Source organism: Corvus moneduloides, chromosome 3 (genome assembly GCF_009650955.1).
Source record: "Corvus moneduloides isolate bCorMon1 chromosome 3, bCorMon1.pri, whole genome shotgun sequence".
NCBI classification, from domain to species: domain Eukaryota; kingdom Metazoa; phylum Chordata; class Aves; order Passeriformes; family Corvidae; genus Corvus; species Corvus moneduloides.
This window is the reverse complement of record NC_045478.1, coordinates 1,765,291-1,782,164: the sequence shown is the minus strand read 5'-3', so window position 1 is coordinate 1,782,164 and position 16,874 is coordinate 1,765,291. Positions and strand designations below refer to the sequence as shown.

Sequence of the window (16,874 nt, the reverse complement as noted above, 5' to 3'; positions counted from 1 at the left end):
GATGGAGGATAAGCGCGCTCATCCCTATTGTTCTAATTCCGAGCGGAATTAGACAAGAAATGGGACAAATGCTGCAATACCCATTGAATTCTCGCTGAAAAATAGAAGGAAAGCACAGATCAGACTCGTTCTGATGTCGTGGGGATTTGTCCTTCCTCCTCTTCAAACCCAGGACAGACTCTTTCCGTGTCTGAAATGAAATAAGCGGATAAATCCTCCCGACTCCAGTGATTCCTGCACCGTATTCACCCCTGCCTGCTGCAAACACGAGGAGGTTTTGGGAAGCGAGTTCTGCCGGGACACCCAACCCCAGGGAATGTTGGATTTGCCCTTTTTTTTTGGACTCTTTTTGGTCTGATTCATTCTTTTCCCTCCTTTTTTTTTTTTTGGGCAGGAATTTTTCGAGAACCCCGCGTTCCGCCCCGACGGGATGAAGCTCTACCCCACGCTGGTGATCCGCGGCACCGGGCTCTACGAGCTCTGGAAAACTGGGAGATACAAGAGTTACTCCCCCAGCACCCTGGTGGATCTGGTGGCCAGGATCCTGGCCCTGGTGCCGCCATGGACACGCGTGTACCGCGTCCAGAGGTGATTTTCCCACCCGGAATGATCCCTTCCCTGCTGCGGGAGGGATTCGTGCTTTACTTACAGCCCAGTCTGCCTCGGGCCTTTCTTATCTCCCAGCCTTAATTATTAATTAACCAAAGATCAGATGGATCCCGTGAGGGATAATGGGATGGATCCCACGATGGATAATGGGATGGATCCTGTGAGGGATAATGGGATGGATCCTGTGAGGGATAATGGGATGGATCCCACGATGGATAATGGGATGGATCCCGTGAGGGATAATGGGATGGATCCCACGATGGATAATGGGATGGATCCCGTGAGGGATAATGGGATGGTTCCCACAATGGATAATGGGATGGATCCCGTGAGGGATAATGGGATGGATCCCACAATGGATAATGGGATGGATCCTGTGAGGGATAATGGGATGGATCCCATGAGGGATAATGGGATGGATCCCGTGAGGGATAATGGGATGGATCCCACGATGGATAATGGGATGGTTCCCGTGATGGATAATGGGATGGATCCTGTGAGGGATAATGGGATGGATCCCGTGAGGGATAATGGGATGGATCCTGTGAGGGATAATGGGATGGATCCCGTGAGGGATAATGGGATGGTTCCCGTGATGGATAATGGGATGGATCCCGTGAGGGATAATGGGATGGATCCCGTGAGGGATAATGGGATGGTTCCCGTGATGGATAATGGGATGGATCCCATGAGGGATAATGGGATGGATCCTGTGAGGGATAATGGGATGGATCCCGTGAGGGATAATGGGATGGATCCCACGATAGATAATGGGATGGATCCCGTGAGGGATAATGGGATGGATCCCACGATGGATAATGGGATGGATCCCATGAGGGATAATGGGATGGATCCCAGGATGGATAATGGGATGGATCCCAGGATGGATCATTAATTGGGTGCATCCCATGATGGATCATTAATTGGGTGCATCCCGTGATGGATCATTAATTGGGTGGATCCCACAGTGGATCATTAACTGGGTGCATCCCATGATGGATCATTAATTGGGTGCATCCCACAGTGGATCATTAATTGGGTGGATCCCACAGTGGATCATTAACTGGGTGGATCCCATTATGGATCATTAATTGGGTGGATCCCAGGATGGATCATTAATTGGGTGGATCCCAGGATGGATCATTAATTCCCTCTTGGCTCTGGGGGAGTTCCCTGGCATGGTTGCGGAGCTCCGTGTGATTTTTTGGTTCCCTTCCTTTCCCCGTGGGCGCTGCGGGGTTTCCATGGATGTGTTGGTGGTTCCGTGATTTCCAGGAGAAGGAAGGAAATGGGGATTCAGGGATAAAAGCAGAGTTCCAAAATCAGTTTAAAAATTCATCTTGCTCAAAATTGCGTTGATTTAGAAGGACACAGAAAGGAAAAGGGTATTCCAGGACATTCCCAACCCTGCAGGGCTGGAAAGCAGCACCGGAACAGAGGATTCACCAGCTGGAAGCGGGAATGAGAGATGGGATGAGAGGGAATCCTGGGAAGTTTGGCATTGGGAATGAGAGGGAATTCAGGGAAGTTTGAGATCTGGAATGAGAGATGGGATGAGAGGGAATCCAGGGAAGTTTGGCATTGGGAATGAGAGATGGGATGAGAGGGAATCCTGGCAAGTTTGGTATTGGAAATGAGAGATGAGATGAGAGGGAATCCAGGGAAGTTTGAAATCAGGAATGAGAGGGAATCCAGGGACGTTTGGCATCGGGAACAAGAGATGGGATGAGAGGGAATCCTGGCAAGTTTGAGATCTGGAATGAGAGGGAATCGATAGAAGTTTGGCATTGGGAATGAGAGATGGGATGAGAGGGAATCCCAGGAAGTTTGAAATCAGGAATGAGAAATGAGATGAGAAGGAATCCAGGGAAGTTTGAAATTGGGAATGAGAGGGAATCCAGGGAAGTTTGCCCAAACTCAGAGGGATTTTGCTGTAAATCAGGAGGCGTGAAAAAGTCCTGAATGTCTTGGTCCGGAATATGAACGCATCCATGAGAAGCATTTTTTTCAGGATAATTCCTTTTAGAGCTGGAAGTGTCGATGCTACAGCCTGGTAAATCCTGGGATAATCCCTCTCTTCAGGAAGACAACTTGGAATTATGAGCAGAGCAGCAGCGGTCCCTGTCTGGAAGGAGAGATGTGGACATAAATGGAAATCTGGGAGGGGAGGGAAATCCCAGGGTCTTGGAATCACGGAATGGGTCGGCTTGCAAAGGACCCTCAAGCTCATTTCATTCCACGCCCTGAGCCTTTTTAAGGAATAACCTTTTAAGGAACAGGAGCCTTGATTGGAAAACAGGAAAACTGATAAGAAAACAAGAAAACCAGGATGAGCCTCGCATGGAATGGGGCAGGAAATTCAGGAATTTTCGGTCAGGACTGGGATTCCAGAGTAGCTTCCCGCTGTCCTCGCCATGTCCCATTTCTTCGTGGTGCCGTTTTTTGGGATCTAAATCCAGCAGGTTTATTCTTTAGGATGGCAGGAATTCCCAGCCCAGCAGGTCTTTTCCCAAGGAATCCAGGCCTGGAAAAGGCTTTGCTGGTGCTGATTTGCCTCCATCCAGTTGTGACGTTCCCATTTTCCCGCTGCCTGGAACTTCTCCATGGAAATTTCGGATTTTTACCTCTCCAGTGCAAAGCCCTGAAGTTCTTACTCAGCTCCAAATCGCGTTTGTGTGAGTTGGGAGTAACGGACAAAGCCAAGATTCCCAAATCATGGAATCGTGGGTATCCCAATATCCCATCCTAAATCATCCACGGGCTGTGCCCAGCACGGATTTGAGGAGACGCTTTGAGCTGAGAGCGGCTTTAGAGTCAAAATTAGGATTAAATATCAGGAGGGAATTCCCAGCTGGGCTGGAATTCCCAGGGAAGCTGTGGCTGCCCCCAGATCCCTGGGAGCATCCAAGGAAAGGCTGTGGAGCAGCCTGGGATCATCAGGGGAGGTGCCGGGCTTGGAATGGGATGGGATTGAAACTCCCATGAATCCCACCCAAAGCATTCCTGGATTCCATGATCCCAAGCTCTGAGAGCCAGTCTTTGGGATCCTTGTTCCCTGGGACCGGATTTGGAGGAAACATCCAGGAGCTCCCTGCGTTTGTGTCCGTGCCCAGCCCAAAACAATCAGGATAAGGAGTGGGCTGAGCGTGAGAGAGGCACCACTGATAAAAGCCCGTGAGGAACCTTCCAGCTCCAGGAAATCCGGTGAAACGGTGTGGAAAAGGTGGAATCGCCGTCCCTGGAATCGTTTAAAATCCTCTCCAACCTCAGTAATTCCAGGATTCTGTGGAATTCAGGTTTTCTTTTAAGAACTGAGCTGCCAATGAGTGATTGGAGGTGGTTTCTCCCAGGGTGATCCGTAATCCTGTATTTATCCCGAATATTTGGGATCCTCCTCATCCCCGCGGGAGTACGGAAAACGGCAGGAGGAGCGTTGCACGCCCGCAGGGTTTGGCTTTTCCTTGGATTTTGGTGGTTTCTATGGATTTTCCCGGCGCTCTGACCAGGGGGAGGTGGAGGGGGAGGACATAAAATCTCCTCGGAATGGGGCAGAGCTGAGAGCCAGATCCAGACTTTCCCCGGGAGCTTCCATCAGCTGCTTCACCGGAGATCCAAGGAATGCAAATGCTGGGAAAAGAGGACGTGAAGCAAAGCTGGCTGGAGCTGCCGGCGAATCGCGCGTTGATTTTAACGAGGTCGGGATTTAACCCCCTTTGTTCTGAATTAATTTCGCATTCTAACACCTCCTCAATCCCCGGGACGGCATTGTCCCGTGGCTGGAGTTGCTCCGGATTCTCCCGACAATCCAAAGTGGCCGTGAAAAACCCATTCCCGCCTTTTTCTCTCCTCCAAAATCTCCTTTTTCCCGTTGCCGTTTCAATTTCCTTCGCTCCCCAGCAGGTGCGTGAGGGGCTCGGGGTTGTAATCCACCTTTTATTGGCGGGATTTCAGTCGCTTTTCCCTGGATTTAGCTAAAAGCCTGGGACTGGAGCGTGGCGGGGTTTTCTATCTGTGTTCCTGGAGGGAAAATCCACACATCCCGGCACGATCGGAGCTGCTCCGTGATTGTTATTCCCTGGATTATCCCTGTGGATCCGAGCGTCCTCCAGGCACCGCGCGAAGTGCTCCTTTCCCCCCTCCCCCAATTGCGGCTCTTGGGAGGGAGTTTTGTTGCCTCTGCAGGGTCTCATTTATCCAGAGAAATCCCTGGATAAAGGATCTAGTGAAGGAATTGGGTTTTTCTTGGGAGTTCTGGGCAAGCCACGAGGAATTATCCACAGATCCTGTGGATTTGTAGGGGAAAGACGAAGGGAATGGCTTCCCCAGGGGTAGATGGGATATTGGGAAGGAATTCCTGGCTGGGAGGGTGGGCATGGATTCCCCATCCCTGGAATTGTCCAAGGAAGGGTTGGATGGCGGGAAGGTGTCGGGGTTGGAATGGGATGGGATTTAAGGTCCTTTCGAAGAAAAATCCTTTCCTTGCCCCTTCCCAGAGTCCCTGCAAGGCTGGAGCAGCACAAGGATCGGCTTCAGGATCCTTCAATTCCTGAATCTTTGTCCAGCTCCTGCCAATCCCAGGAATTGTTAATGGGGGGGAAGGAAAACCCACTTGGAGCTGGCTGGATCCAGGAATTCATTCCACAGAGGTCATCCGGCACCGGCTGGAGGGGGATGGAAAATCAGCGTGGGTGAATTAATGAATTAATGAATTAATGAATTAATGAATTAATTACAGCCCCAATTCCCTGAGCGCCCCAAGCTCTGGATGGGATTTTGGGATATTCAGGTCTTGGTGCAGCTGAGGAAAAGGAGGAGAACTCATCCAAGGAACGTTTGGGACCGAGCTGAGTCTTTCCTGTCTCTCATTTCCCTGGAGATCTGAGGGGTTTTGGATAAACAGGTGAAGTTTTATCGGGATGGAGCGGGATGAGCCAACATTCCAAGAAGGATCCTGGTTTCCTCATCTCTCTGGGATAATCTGGAAGCCACTGGAGAGGCCAAATGTGCTTCCAGATTCCCTTTTAGCTCCTTCCTCGGAGATCTTCAGCTTCCTGCCATCCTCAGGCTGGGATTCACATTCCCATGGGAATGGCCTGGAATTCCCAGCAGGATTTTGCTGCACTGAACTTTCCCGCTTTTCAGGGAAATATCAAAATCCCAACATGGAGAAGTTGTAATTCCGGTGGCTTTTCCCTGAATCCAGAGTGATTCCCAATTTCTGGGCTGTGATTCCCAATTTCTGGGCTCCAGCAGCAGATGCTGTGAAGAACATCTGGATGATCCCGGGTTTTTTTTCCCCAGGTTCCCAAGTGAAGAACCAAGAAAAAAAAGGAAAACTCCTTTTTTAGGATTGTTAAAGGTTGGAATTCAGGTTTTTTACTGAAATCTGTGGTTCTTCCTTTCATTTCTCTGCTTTTCCTTTCATTTTCCCCCGTTTGTTGTTGTGTTTCATTCCTCATCCAACCAAATCCTTGAAACCAGAGGAATTCCGTGGATTTGGGAATTCAGCTGTTTGGGAATTCGGCTGCGGTGACCCTCATGATGCTTTTTGGTGAATTCCCAGCGAATCGAGGTGTTTGAAGCTTTGGAATTTCCTCTCCGTGCAGGGATATTCCGATGCCGCTGGTCAGCTCCGGAGTGGAGCACGGGAATCTGCGGGAGCTCGCCCTGGCCAGGATGAAGGATCTTGGGACACAGGTAAAGAGAAGGAATCCTAATTTAAATTAGCAAATGAAATATTTTAGAAATCATGTCTATTCTATTGATTCAGAATGACAATTTTAATAATAATTTTTTTAAATTAATAATTAGGAAAAATTACCGAGTAAAATGTTGTAGAAATCATTTCTGTTCTATTTATTTAGCATAAAATAGAATAAAAATTTTAAAAATCATTTTTAGAAATTAATTCAGAAAAATTATTGAATAAAATGTTTTAGAAATCATTTGTGTTCTATTTATTTAGAATAAATTACAATAAAATTTTAAATAATTTTTTTAAATTAATAATTAGGAAAAATTACTGAATAAAATATTATAGAATTCATTTCTATTCTATTTATTTAGAATAAAATATAAAAATTTTAATTGAAAAATATTTTAATTAAGAATTAAGAAAAATTATCCAATAAAATGTTTTAGAAATAATTTTTATTTATTTAGGATACAATATAATAAACATTTTAATAATAATTTTTAGAAATTAATTAAGAAAAATTATCAAATAAAATATTTTAGTAGTAATTTTTATTCTGTTTATTTACAATAAAATGCAATAAAATTTTTAATAATAATTTTTTTTAATTAATAATTAAGAAAAAAATTCTAATAAAATATTTTAGAATTCATTTCTATTCTATTGATTCTGAATAAAATTTTAATAATAATTTTTAGAAATTAATAATTAAGAAAAACTATCTAATAAAGTATTTTAGAAATAATTTCTATTTATTTCAAATAAAATATAATAAAATATTTAATTAAAAAAATTTAAAATAAATAATTAAGAATTATCGAATAAAATATTTTAGAAATAATTTCCATTCAATTGATTCAGAATAAAAATTTTAATTTTTAAATTTAATTTTTTTAATTAATAATTAGGAAAAATTATCAAATAAAATGTTTTAGAAATAATTTATCTTTATTTAGAATAAAATATAATAAAATTTTAATAATAAGTTTTAGAAATTAATTAAGAAAAACTATCAAATATTTTAGTAGTAATTTTTATTCTGTTTATTTGCAATAAAATACAATAAAAATTTTAATAATTAAAAAAATTAATAATTAAGAAAAATTTTCAAATAAAATGTTTTAGAAATCCTTTGTATTCTATTTATTTAGAATAAAATATAATTAAAATTTTAATAATAATTTTTAGAAAATAATTAAGAAAATTTATCAAATAAAATATTTTAGAATTCATTTCTATTCTATTGATTCAGAATCAAATTTTTAATAATCTTTATAAATTAATAATTTAGAAAAATTATCGAATAAAATGTTTTAGAAATCATTTTGTGTTCTATTTATTTAGAATAAAATACAATAAAAATTTTAATAATAATTTTTTAAATTAATAATTAAGAAAAATTATCGAATAAAATATTTTAGAAATCATTTCTATTCTATTTATTTAAAATAAAATATAATTAAAATTTTAATAAGATCTTTTAGAAATTAGTAATTTAGAAAAAATATCCGATAAAATGTTTTAGAAAGAATTTCTATTTATTTACTATAAAATGCAATGAAATTTTTAATAATAATTTTAACAAATTAATAATTAAGAAAAATCCCCCCAAGTCAGGCGAAACGAAGCCATGATGAGAACAAAAATCGCTGCTGAACTCAATCTTCCAAAGGCTTCAAAAAACCCCAAACCACCCCAAATTCACGACTAAAAAGCACCTGAATGATCCTTAGGAAAAGCTGCTTTGGTTTGGGTGAATTTCGCTTCAGCTCCTCCTGGAATGTGGCCGGAGAAATCCCATTTTTTGGAGCAGGAAATCAGCGGGAACAGGGGGCAGAATTCCTTTGGAAATCCTCCTGCTTCGTCTTTCCCACGCATTTTCCTGGGGGAACAATCGGAGAAAAACTCTCAAATCTGAGCCCAAAAAGTTTAAAAAAAACCCCAGAAAATCCCTGGGAGAGAAATTCCAGCAGAAGCAAAGGAGGCTGGAGCCTCGGGGGGCTTTTCCAGAGGGGAAACGGAACACGAGCGGGACGGAGAGGAGGCAGGGACGAGCTCAGGTGTGGAGCCCCTGGAATGTCGGGGCATTCCCGGTGTCCCTGGATCTCCCCGAGGCCGCTGCTGCCTCCTGGATCCTCCCTCCCAAACCTCGCCGGCCGCAGCTCGCGGCTTTGCCGAGGAAAGTTGCGCCCAAAGTTTTGGCTTTTTGGGGATGTCCAACTTCCCGGGAAAAGCCTACTGCGAATCCCGGCTTTCTTGGGAATATTGGATTTGGTGGGGTTGTCCAAGGAAGCTGCGGCTGCTCCCGGATCCCTGGCAGTGTCCAAGGAAAGGCTGGAGCAGCCTGGGATCATCGGGGCAGGTGCCGGCCTTGGAATGGGATGGGATTGAAGCTGCGTGGATCCCAGCCAAAGCATTCCGGGATTGTGGGATCCAGGAGGCTCCGAATCCATGCCCAGGGGTTTTTCTGGAAGTTGGGGATGGGAAAGGGAAGGGAGAGCCTTCCTGGAGTGCCGAGATTCCCAGGGAAGGGCCTGGAGGCCGGAATTCCTTCCCGCAGAGGAGTCGGGATGGGGCTGGATCCAATGGCAGGCTGGGAGAGGCGGGAATGGAGGGATGTCCCTGGGAAAGGGGAGCTCGGGCTGGGATCTTGGGAAGGGATTCCCGGCTGTGCTGGAATTCCCAGGGAATGCCCGGATCCCTGGCAGTGCCCAAGGAAAGGCTGGAGCAGCCTGGGATCATGGGAGGTGCCAGGGATGGAATTGGATGGGACTGAAGCTCCGTGGATGTTGGATCAGCATCGGCTTCACTTTGGGATATTTGGGATTTCTGGAATGGTTTTCCTTGAAAAGCAAGAAAAGGGTGGCCGAGATCCCAAACCTTTTTGTTCAAGGGTTTTCCCACTGTTCCACCTTCCCAGTGCCAAAGTTCTTTTTCCCTGGATTTTGCCTTTCCCTCCAGGCCTGCGGGCTGGGAATTTTTCCTCAGGATCCACTCAGGGATTGATTTTTCCCAGCTTTCCACTCAGCATTCCAACCTCTCTCCGAGGCAGATCAGGGACAGCCCAATGAGCAATTTTCCCTTTGCCGCCTTCCCATTGGGAATCCGCCCCTGCGGCTTTTCCACAGAATCTGAAACCCAGGAATTCCCTGGAATTTTTCATGCTCAGAGCTTGACCTTCTCCCCCCGCTCTCATTCCCTTTTCCCAGTGCCGCGACGTGAGGACGAGGGAGGTCGGAATTCAGGAAATCCACCACAGAGTGAGGCCGTACCAGGTAAGAAATTCCCTGGTTTTAATTCCCTGGAGCTTTTCCTGAGGAAATTCAGCGTTCGAGAAAACCACGCTGGCTTTGGGGTGTTTGCACTTCCATAAAATATCCTCCTTCCCCTTTGGTTTTTTCCCTATTAAAACCCGGATTTGGGAATTCCGATAACGCCCTGTGTCCATTGGGAATAAGAATGGTGAATTTGGAGCTTTTTTTGGGATGAATTCCCATGGTTTTTGGGCAAACAAAATACGTTTGAATACATATTTTTATGGGAATGCGTTCATTTAGCGCGCACGTGGTGGTTCCCATTCCTAAAATCCTGAAATATTCCGTAAAAAGATGGCTGGGCTCGTGGGAGAGAGGGGGAAATGTTCGCTGCTGGACTCGGAAGCATCCAATTCAGGAAATTCCCAGAATCCTGGGAATATCCGTCTCCTGGGAATATCCTCTTCCTGTTCCTTTGCCGACGTTAAGGAAGGACCGAAACGATTCTGGGTTTTGCCCTTCCAAGCAGGAATTGTTTGGGAAAAAGTGGGATCGGGGAGCCGCTTCCAAACTCCTCTCCTGGATCCCGCTTCCCAAACTGAGCCACAAATCCGGGATTGGGAAGTGGCAGCACCCAGAAATTCCTAAAGTTCCTCTCCTGCCATGGAATTCCACTGATTCCTCAGGCTCCAAGGAGCTTGGTTCCAGAGTTTAGTGGAGTGAATATTCCTGGAAGATTTTTCCCTTTGCCAACCAGAGATTCCAGGGAATTTTATTCTCCTTTTCTCCTCCGTTATGAGAAGCCAGATGAGTGCAATACTCCCCATTTGTTTAGAAATGCACAAAAATCCCAAAAAATCCTGTTCTTCCCAGATTTCTGCAGGAACTGAGGCTGCCCAGACTCCTGGGCCGGTCACATCCCGGAATCTGATCCCGAATTTCTGTTGGAGGCAGCTGTAATCTGATTTAAATTGTAAATCTGGGGAGGGCAGCCGTCAGCGAATCGCTCATCCCAGGCTTTTCCAAGCGGAAAATTCCCTTTGTTCTGCTCTGGAGGGTGAGTGGCAGCGGGATGGAGTCGGAGCAGCAGAAATCCCGGGAAAACCGGAGCGTTCTCCATGTGCTGGAGGCCGATGACAACGAGATCCCCCCGATAAGGATCCAGGAGAGCGGAAGGTGTCCCTGCTGGAATGGGATGGGATTTAGGGTCTCTTCCCACCCAAACCAACCTGGGATTCCATGATGATCCCGTGAGTGGCCCTGGGGCTGGAACGGGGCCAGGGGGTGATTCCGGGTGGATTTTCCCACACTTAAAGGAGAATCCCAAAAGGAAAAGGCTTTGGGAATCCCGTGAGTCCCCGAAAACCCTTCAGGGGGATCAGTGTGTCCCGGGATCCTCCGTGCCCAGGGAAGTGGGAAGAACAAAACCCTCGGGCAGCTCAGAGCTTGTGATGCTCTAAAAATGCCCCAGCGTGAAGATTCCTGGTGAAAATTCCCGGTTTTCCTGCTGCAGCTCTGAATGCAAGCGGCTTTTGGATGGGGTGTGGGCAGAATGTGGAATCTGCTCATGGAATCAGGGAATGCCAAGATGGGTTTGGGTGGGAAGGGACCTTCAATCCCATCCCATTCCAACCCCAACCCCTCCCCTGATGATCCCAGGCTGCTCCAGCCTTTTCTTGGACACTGCCATGGATCTGGGCATTCCCTGGGAATTCCAGCCCAGCCGGGAATTCCTTCCCAAGATCCCAGCCCGAGCTCCCCTTTCCCAGGGAAATCCCTCCATTCCCGCCTCTCCCAGCCTGCCATTGGATCCAGCCCCACCCCGACTCCTCTGCGGGAAGGAATTCCGGCCTCCAGGCCCTTCCCTGGGAATCTCGGCACTCCAGGAAGGCTCTCCCTTCCCTTTCCCATCCCCGACTTCCAGAAAAACCCCTGGGCATGGATTCGGAGCCTCCTGCATCCCACAATCCCGGAATGCTTTGGCTGGGATCCACGCAGCTTCAATCCCATCCCATTCCAAGGCCGGCACCTGCCCCGATGATCCGAGGCTGCTCCAGCCTTTCCTTGGGCACTGCCAGGGATGGAACAATCCAAGGATTTGCTTCAGAAGCGCAGCCCTGCTCCCTGCTCAGAGCATCCCACAGGAACACCGGGAGACATCCCATAATTTCAGGAATCCCAAGATGATGGTGCGGGATGGATCCCCCTGGATTGGGAGGCCAGGGCAGGGCTGGATTCCCCATTCCTGGAGGGATCGAAATCCCTGTGGATCAGGGGGGCGTGGCCAGTGCTGCGGGTGGTTGGATTCCCTGATTTCCCAGGATTTTCCAACCCAAACAATCACAATCCCACAAAGACCTCGCGGTTCTCCCTGGAAATCCTCCAACAGCCCCAAATCCATGAATTAAGGATTTGGTGATGGAAAAGCCACCCTGGGTGGTGTCACCTCTGCTCCGCTCCTGTCACAGCCTGGGTGAATTCCCAATAAATCCCGTCCTGGCTTGCAGGAAGGGTCATTCCCACCCCAAAATGTTGGGATGAGCTCCTGGGGTGGGAGCCCAGCAGATGTTCCAGGAGCTGATCCATGGAAAACCAAACCATGGGAGAAGTCTAAAATTCCCTAAAGCTGAGTTTCATTTGTTAGGACAAGACTAAAAGTTTGGGTTTAATATTAAACTCTGCTCCATGGAGAATTCCAAAAGGAAAGGTCGGAGAATTCCCAGTTTCTCCCCAAAAATGGAATAAGCAGAAAACACGGCTCCAGCAGGGATTTCCCTGGAAGGGTGGCAAGGCTCTGGAATGGAATTCCCAGAGAAGCTCTGGATCTCTGGAAGTGTCCAAGGCCAGGTGGGAACAATCTGGGACGGGATGGGATTTCAGGTCCCTTCCCAGCCAAACCATTCCAGGGTTTGGTGCCGGAGGGAACCATGGGGGATCCCAGCGCTGGCATTCCCACCCGGAATCACGCGGCCTTGAGGGAAGCTCTCCCCGTTCGCTCTGAGGAATATTTATGGATCCATGGATCAGCTTCAATCTCCTCCACACATTTTCTCTTTTTCCCTCCTTTTCCTCCTCATCCATTCCCCTCCTGGATCAGGTGGAATTAATCCAGAGGGATTACAAGGCCAATTCCAGATTCCCACCTGGAATCACGCAGCCTTGAGGGAAGCTCTTCCCGTTCACTCTGAGGAATATTTACGGATCCATGGAATCGGCTTCGATCTCCTCCGCACATTTTCCCTTTTCCCCTCCTTTTCCTCCTCATCCATTCCCCTCCTGGATCAGGTGGAATTAATCCAGAGGGATTACAAGGCCAATTCCAGATTCCCACCTGGAATCACGCGGCCTTGAGGGAAGCTCTTCCCGTTCGCTCTGAGGAATATTTACGGATCCATGGAATCGGCTTCGATCTCCTCCGCGCATTTTCCCTTTTCCCCTCCTTTTCCTCCTCATCCATTCCCCTCCTGGATCAGGTGGAGTTAATCCAGAGGGATTATGAGGCCAGTTCCAGATTCCCACCCGGAATCACGCGGCCTTGAGGGAAGCTCTTCCCATTCGCTCTGAGGAATATTTACGGATCCATGGAATCGGCTCCGATCTCCTCCGCGCATTTTCCCTTTTCCCCTCTTTTTCCTCACGATCCGTCCCCGTCTCCGGTTCCAGGTGGAGTTAATCCGGAGGGATTACGTGGCCAACGGGGGCTGGGAGACCTTCCTGTCCTACGAGGATCCCGAGCAGGACATCCTGGTGGGGCTCCTGCGCCTGCGGAAGTGCTCCCCGGAATCTTTCCGCCCGGAGCTCAAGGGCGGCGTCTCCATCGTCCGGGAATTGCATGTCTACGGCAGCGTGGTGCCGGTCAGCAGCCGGGATCCCTCCAAATTCCAGCACCAGGTATTCCAGACATTCCCCAATTTCCCCTCTCTTTTTGCCCCTTCATTCCCTCTCTCCCCAAAAATTGGGAATTTTATTTCGTGGCTGATGCCCCTCCGTTGTCCTGAGTTATGGTAGATCCAGGATGGAATTGGAGCTCCTTCTGGCTGGAATTGTGTTGCTCCCAAGATTTTTTCCAATGGCATCACGTTCCAGCGATTCCAGCAGCTCTGAGATCTTTAAAAGTTCCTTGTCTGGATGCTCCTGGTGCTGCTTCCTTCCAACGGGAGCTGCTGGCTAATTTGCCTTTGGATTTCCTTCCTTAATTAATTCCTGCTCGATGGAGGAATTCCGCTTCTGGAATCTGCAGTAATTCCCTCTGGGAAGGGGACGTTGGATTTGGTGCCGCCCAGCTTCCTTCCAAAGGCACATTTGTGGGATGGGCTCTTCCTGCTGAAACAGAATTCCCAGGGAAGCTGTGGCTGCCTCTGGATCCCTGGGAGTGTCCAAGGAAAGGCTGGAGCAGCCTGGGATCATCGGGGGAGGTGCTGGGCTTGGGATGAGATGGGATTGAAACTGCGTGGATCCCAGCCAAAGCATTCCGGGATCCTCTGGAGCTTTCCAGCCTTTCCTTGGACACTGCCAGGGATCCGGGCATTCCCTGGGAATTCCAGCGCAGCCGGGAATCCCTTCCCAAGATCCCAGCCCGAGCTCCCCTTTCCCAGGGAAATCCCTCCATTCCCGCCTCTCCCAGCCTGCCATTGGATCCAGCCCCATCCCGACTCCTCTGCGGGAAGGAATTCCGGCCTCCAGGCCCTTCCCTGGGAATCTCGGCACTCCAGGAAGGCTCTCCCTTCCCTTGCCCATCCCCGACTTCCAGAAAAACCCCTGGCCATGGATTCGGAGCCTCCTGCATCCCACAATCCCGGAATGCTTTGGCTGGGATCCACGCAGCTTCAATCCCATCCCATTCCAAGGCCGGCACCTCCCCCGATGATCCCAGGCTGCTCCAGCCTTTCCTTGGACACTGCCAGGGATCCGGGCATTCCCTGGGAATTCCAGCGTGCTCACGCTCTGACCTTGCTCGTGCCTCCTTTGACAGAACTTCCCTTTTTTCCCCCGTTATCTCCCCGTTATTCCAGGGATTTGGAATGTTGCTGATGGAGGAGGCGGAAAGAATCGCCCGGGAGGAGCACGGGGCACGGAAAATCGCCGTCATTTCAGGTAGTTCCGCTTTATTCCTGGGAATTGGGGGGGTTTTTTTAGGATATTTTTATCTTAATCTGAAAACAACCCCAGTGCAGCCACTGCTGGGAACACTCCCAGGGCAGGCAGGACGCATCCGGAATTATCCCGGAGAAGGGAGCCGGGAGAAGCAGCTGCAGCCTTCCCTCCTTTCCCGTTTCTCTGGGCGTTGTGGCTGAGGGTGTCACCGGCTCCTGACCTTTGGGTGGGAATTCATGGGATTTAGGAGCTGCAGCAGCTGAAGGAAGCTTTTCCAGGTGGATGGAGCCATGGGATATCCGGGATCCAGCAATCCCTCTTGTGCCTGGGAGCCTTGGGAATGTGGCCGTTCCCTGGGGAGCTGTTCCAGCGCCCCGGCAGCCTCTGGAATAGAACAATGCAATAGAAGTTCGATTTTGGGCGGGATGATGGGAAGAGAAGCTCTCGTTGCCGTAAGAATTTTAGGGAATTGAAGAGCAGAGCTGTATTCCAGAGCTTTTTTTTTTTTTTTTTGGGAAAACAACAAAAAAATCCATCATCTTCTGCTGCCCCGCCAAAAAAACCCCAAAAAGCAGAAATCTGCAGCTTGGAACCAAGCTGCTGAACTGCTTCCATGTGTGTTTCCAGCTCTAAAATCCCGGGATCTTCGCGGATCATTGGCGAGGGTCACAGCGGGAATGGGGACAACGGCCAGGAGGAGCCGGATGCTCCAAGAGAATTTTCTGGATTCTCTTCACTTGTTGTTCCCAGGGAAGCCGTGGCTGCCCCCGGATCCCTGGGAGTGTCCAAGGAAAGCTTGGAACAACCTGGGATAGCAGGAAGTGTCAGGGTTGGAATGGGATGGGATTTGAGATCCCTTCCCACCCAAACCATCACAGAATTCCATGATTCTGTCTCCCAGTTGTTTCCCTATTCCTGCTGCTGTTCGGTGTCAGTCTGAACTGGGAATTCCACCCGGATTCCGCTTGTATCCCTGGAGTGCAAAGCACAATATCCTCCAATTTCTCCAAGATCCAGAGGTTTTCCAGCTGTTTCCTTGGAGATGCTGAATTCCAGTCCTCCCAGGGCTTTTATCTGGAATAAAAACGCAGCCAGGAGTTTTTTTCCTCTGTCGGAGGGCGGAATTTCAGGGTCTGAAGTGGATTTTTTAATTTGGGAGCCCATGCCAAAGTGACATTCCCAACAGAAAACGATTTTTCCGAAAGGAAAAACCCAGAATTTTAAGATAAGTGAGTGAAGTTTCAGGCTCATCTCTGTTAAAAATCAGCAGAAATCCGCATTCCAAAGGCTTGGACAAGATGATCTTGGAATGTTTCTTCCAGCTCCAGGTCCTGCAGCTGGTGGGGTCCTGCTCACCTTTGCGGGATGGATTTGGGAAGCTGGAAATTCCAGAGAAATCCAGGATTTTCTGGCTGATTGTTGGGCATAGCCTCGGATTGAAGGCGGTTTGGAAACGCAGTTTTCCTCGATCCAGAGGGAGGGAAATTCGGGTGGAATTCTGTTTGTGCCTCCGGAACGGGCAGCGCGGAGACAAAGGGTGATGGAAAACGGGAAGGAAAGGGAAATCCTGACGTTTCCTGGAATCTCCCGCTGTTCCCGTTGGAATCTCTTCCCTCCATCGGCTGCCAGAGCCGCTCCTTTTGGCTCCGGAAGATTCCAGGCTCAGTCTTTTCCAGCCCCTCGGCGCTGAGATTCCGGCATTTTCATCTTCCTGCCGTAAAACCCCTGGATCCAAGCCTGGGAACGGGAATGGAGCGATCCCTGGCTGCCTCCGGGTGCGGGTCAGGAGCAGAGTGCTTGGGTTGTGGGGTGACTGATCCCAGTGTTTTCCTCCTCGGCATTCCCGCGGGAATCCGCGATCCCAAGGAGAAATTGAACTGATTCCGTGGTTTTTCTGGGATCTGGGATGGCTCATTCCAGTGGCTGACTCCTCTGGTGCTGCTGGGACACCCTGATTCCTGTGCTGGAGAAAACTGGGATCCTCTTCCCACCCCTTTTCCCATTGGGGGAGGAAAGGGAAGCTTGGAATTTCCTGAACCAGCTGCATCCCACGGCGTTAAATCCCCCTGAAACCAGGAATTCCCATGGAGAGAGGCTGGAAGCTCCTCAGGAATCCCAGGAAGAGCTCCAGGGCCGCCCGACGCGGCCTCGTTTCCTCCGTGAACGACCCTTAGGCCGCCCCGGAAGGAATAAATCAGTGGAGAAATCGGGATGCGGATTCC

The 16,874-nt window shown here is 48.5% G+C and overlaps 1 protein-coding gene across 3 annotated transcripts in view; it reads left to right on the top strand.

Moving 5' to 3' along the window:
- Window positions 1-16,874, top strand: part of ELP3 (elongator acetyltransferase complex subunit 3) — a 74,797-nt gene that overhangs the window by 47,020 nt on the left and 10,903 nt on the right. Inside the window, exons 10-14 of one of the 3 annotated variants that reach the window (XM_032103565.1) lie at window positions 395-588; window positions 6,216-6,306; window positions 9,514-9,579; window positions 13,222-13,449; window positions 14,571-14,652. In XM_032103565.1, coding sequence (XP_031959456.1) covers window positions 395-588; window positions 6,216-6,306; window positions 9,514-9,579; window positions 13,222-13,449; window positions 14,571-14,652 — 661 coding nt within the window. Of the gene's footprint in view, window positions 1-394; window positions 589-6,215; window positions 6,307-9,513; window positions 9,580-13,031; window positions 13,113-13,221; window positions 13,450-14,570; window positions 14,653-16,874 lie in introns of those variants that run through there. The other 2 variants (XM_032103566.1, XM_032103567.1) reach the window with 2 other exon arrangements.